The sequence below is a fragment of the Alligator sinensis genome, unplaced genomic scaffold, assembly GCF_000455745.1.
Source record: "Alligator sinensis unplaced genomic scaffold, ASM45574v1 scaffold512_1, whole genome shotgun sequence".
Classification (NCBI taxonomy): Eukaryota; Metazoa; Chordata; order Crocodylia; family Alligatoridae; genus Alligator; species Alligator sinensis.
In genome coordinates, this window is record NW_005842063.1 from 2272443 (window position 1) to 2276446 (window position 4004).

The window sequence follows — 4004 nt, forward strand, 5'->3', positions numbered from 1 at the left end:
CTCGTAGCGAAACAAAGCGGAGCCTGTGGCAGGGGGTGGAATGGAAGAATAAATAGAGAGAAGGCAAATGATTATATGACCTTGAGCCACAGCGATCAGTTGTCGCTAGCAAAGCCATTGCGCTCGCTACCAGAGGAATGTCGTATTTTAGGCACTGGGATCTGCCCATCTCTTGAGATACAAACCAACAGAATAAAAACTACAAAACCTAGTGGGGGAGGGGGGGAAGGGAGATCCTTAAAGTTGCTCATAAAAAACCCCCAAAACTACGGAACGGCCTCGGTGCCTGGCTACGGGAACAGGCCAAGCAAATAAATCGAGCCAGGCTTCGGTTCAGCCTACTCCTGACATGACAGCATGCGGGCTTCCTTGCCGCTGGAAATGTAATGCATTGCTTGTAACATCGGTTTTAATATCGGTTCCTCGTCATCCTCTTATAAAGAGCAAAGGCAAACAAACGTCGCTTTGTCACTGCAAAGTCTCGGCAACTCCAACCCGAGCGGCTTTGAAGGCAGCTGGAAAACGAGCAGAGGTCACTTTGGGAACATCCCGCATCCCCGCAGCTCGGGAGCAGATTAGAGCGACGGGGAAGGGAAAGGCAAGCGCTCTGCTTCGGCCGGCGGAGAGAAAGGACAGCACCATGGAGGTGGCATTAGCTGCTCAGCAGCCACAGACCCGGGTCTCAAGGCCACCCGTGAGGCCTTTCCAGGGACGCTACGTGGCACCATCGCGGCTGGGTACAACCACGGCACTTCTTCAGGGCACATCGTGGCCTCGTGCTCCCCTCCGGAGCCAGCCAACCTGGCACAGCAGCAATGGGAGAAATGACCCAACAATAATAATAATATTAACAATAAATAAAGGTGACTGCTGCGGAGGCTGAACTGTAGGTGCAGGCCAGGCGGGAAGGACTGGCCAGCTCCTCCGAGGGCACTGCCGTCAGCCCCGTCGGCTGGTCCCCGTGGACGCTTTTGGCTGGAGGATGATGCCAAGCACACTTCAATTCTCCACTTCAAGTATTTCCTGCTTTGCACGTCCGCCGAGTGCCTCCGTAGCCCCTGGTGAGGCGCTCGCGGGAGGGGGCTGCGTCCACTGGGGAGGTCTCCTTCTCAGATGGGGATCCCCACGGTGTTGATCTGGTCCTTCAGCCCCATGAGGCTGTAGGCAATTCGCTTCTGGTGGCCTGGCAAGCGTACCCCGATCTTCTTAATGTCCCTGGGGAACGAGAAGGGGGGGCATTACCGTACAGAAAAGGCTGGGCTGTTGTGGGGGGGAGCTGCTCTCCACCTCCAGGCCAGAAGCCTGGTGGGGGTCTCCAGCCGAAGCTCCCCACCAGCTCCTCCATCCCCGAGACCCGCTCTGAGCAGCACAGCCAGGACCGCCCCGGTCTGAGATGCAAGGTGCACTGGTCCCCAAAGTCACCACCACCAGCAGTTGCTCCAAACTGGTGCAACACTGGTGTTGGGGGCAAGGAGCCTGCTATCTACGGGCCGGCTCCAGGGGTCCCTCCTTTGTCCCCCTCCTCTTCCCCTTTGGATCCCAGCCCGGGGCCCAGGCACACGGAGAAGCCTCCACGGGCTTTGGCTCCGGCCCTGCGTTCTCACCCACGGCTAGACGCTTTCTCATGCCCTGCCCTGGTGCTGCTTCCTCCTCGCGGCTGCCGCACCTGAACAGCAAGCAGAGGCTGCCCCATCGCCTGATGATTCAGTCCCTCCCCAGCTGCTCGGCCCCATGGAGCGAGTTAATTAAAGGGTGCGTGCTCAGCTCTTGAGACATCGCGGGGGGACGGGGCAGGGAGAGCAGAGGGAAGAGAGAGCTCCACACACCTCCACGGGTAATTAACCACGGCAATTAGCCCTATTCATCACTAAACCTGGCACAAAAGGGCTATTATCCTTGCATTACCCAGGGGGAAGCGCGGGAGCAGTCGGGCTCAAGCGGAGAAGGAGAGCTGCCAGCCCCTAGGCAAAGCTGCCTCCTGGGGAACGTCCCCCGTGGAGGCTGCAGCAGGCAGCGGGGAAGCAGCCGCCTCGCCTGGCCTCAGCACCCACAAAGAAAGAGACGCCCTCCTCCCTCGGTGTTTGGAGCCAGGGACCTCACAGAGCCAGGCCCGGAGGGAGTGAGGGGAAACTGAGGCACGAGAAGGGGAAGCGACTGTCCCAAGGCCATCAAGTAGCCCGGTGGCAGAGCCCGGAAGAATCCAGGTCTCCCAATGTGCTAACCACCCTGCCTGCTCTTCGCTTAGCAGGACATGCCGGCTCCAGGAGGAAGTTTCCCCGGGCCAGGCAGAGCCAACTTTGTTCCCGGCACACGATGTTCTCCCGAGATCCCCGGATACTGCCCCCCCGCTCCAGTCCATCCCCAGGGTGCAGCCGAGTCATCCCATGGACCGTTCCCAGCCCAGCTCCTGTTTACACGAGGCTATATTTAACCGGAGGTGCTGGAGCGGGGTCACTTCCTGGGGGACGAGCCTCCCGGGGGGTTTGGTGCGGTGGGGGGAAGGAAAGGGGCCGCCTCTGTTTCCCCCTCCTCCCCACTGCCCTAAGGCCAGGAGCAGGGGCTCAGTGCGGTCCCTGACTGCATGTCACCAGGCTAGTCCAGAGCCAGGAAATCCAGCTGGGGGGTGAGAGGGCAGCAAGGGAGCTAATTTTATCCCCGCCTGAAACCGAGCCAGACACACAACTGCCAAGGAAAGAGGGAGCAAACATCCTTCTCCCCCAGGCAGCAGGTCTGAGGCTGCTCCAAGTCGTAGGGTGCTGAAGTGCCCCTGGGCTCAGCCTGCCTCCCGCAAGCCCAAGGCAACACGTGCCAGCTTGGGGAGGGCCGGGTCCAGGACACGAAGCTGCTCGTTCGTTCTCAGCCACCCGTGGGCATAGGCCCCTCTCCAGCCCCGTGGCCGTGAGGGCTTCAGGGATGAGGCTCTGGGTGCGAGGGCGCCGGGGAGACACTCACTCGTTGCTCATCTGCGCCACCTTCTCGATGGTGGTGTAGCCGGCCGACGTGAAGTGCTCCGTGTACTGGTGCATCTTGATGGACTCCAGCCACTCCGCGACGGTGCGGAAGGGGATGCCCTCCGAGCCGCTGGTGCTGGGCAGGCGGATGGACACCCTGCGAGGGCGAGACAGCTCCAGGAATTAGCTTTGCTGTGCAGTGCGGCGGGGGGAGATCCCCTCCACCACCCTGGGGAGAGCCTCCCACGGGGCAGGGCCGGGGGCTGGGGTTCAACGCACTCCAGCTTCAGGTGCGGTAGCTCTGCTATCCATCACCCCACTGCCCCCAGCCTGGTTCCCCCCAGCCCTCTGCCACCAGCCCCCTCCAGCTTGGCGGCTGTCTGGCAATGCCAGCTGCACACGATTTAGTGTCCCCCACTCCATGCCTCCAATACCAAGAGTGTCTCAGACCCTCACACTGAGACCCTCCTGGCTGAGCTGGAGATGGGGCACAGCAGCCGGGCTGTGGAGGGGGCTGGAAGGGGTGCCTACCGAGGGTCGAAGTCAGCCATGGTCTTGAGGGATTCGGGGGCCCGGATGAGCTTGTCGAGGATGCTGACGATGTCGTTGAACTTGGGCCGGCGGCTCCTCTCCTGCTGCCAGCACTGCATCATCAGCTGGTAGATGGCGGAGGGGCAGTCCACAGGCGCAGGCAGCCGGAAGCCATCGCTGATGGCCTTCATGACCTGCCACGGGGAAGGGGTGGTGTGTGAAGGGGGCGAGCGAGCTGGGGAGTGGGGACCATCCCCTATCCCCAGGCAAGCTGGCTGGGTCCTGGGAACATCAGGCTCCCCCTGGGTACATCAAGCCCCCCGATGCTGAGCAAGTCTGTGGGTCAGAGCTGTGGGTCAGAGCATCCTCCGAAGCGTGGCCCATTTGACCCCCGCAGGCTGTGAAGGCGCTGGGCTCCACAGAGCATGCTGCTCAGGGCCCAGGCGAGCAAGAGATTTGGGCACGGCTCTCCTGCCAGCTCCCCCCGTGCCTGGCCTGGCGGGGGGGGCGCGCGCACCCCCC

At 61.8% G+C, this 4004-nt stretch overlaps 1 protein-coding gene across 1 annotated transcript in view; it reads right to left on the minus strand.

The window, feature by feature from the left end:
• Window positions 1–1109: 1109 nt before the first annotated feature.
• The window catches only part of EPHA2 (EPH receptor A2), a 24559-nt gene continuing 21664 nt past the window's right edge, over window positions 1110–4004 (minus strand). Inside the window, exons 15-17 of the mRNA XM_014519751.2 lie at window positions 3483–3676; window positions 2953–3108; window positions 1110–1215 (exon numbers count right to left, since the gene is read on the minus strand). Of these exons, the coding sequence (XP_014375237.2) occupies window positions 1110–1215; window positions 2953–3108; window positions 3483–3676 (456 nt within the window). The remainder of the gene's footprint in view (window positions 1216–2952; window positions 3109–3482; window positions 3677–4004) is intronic.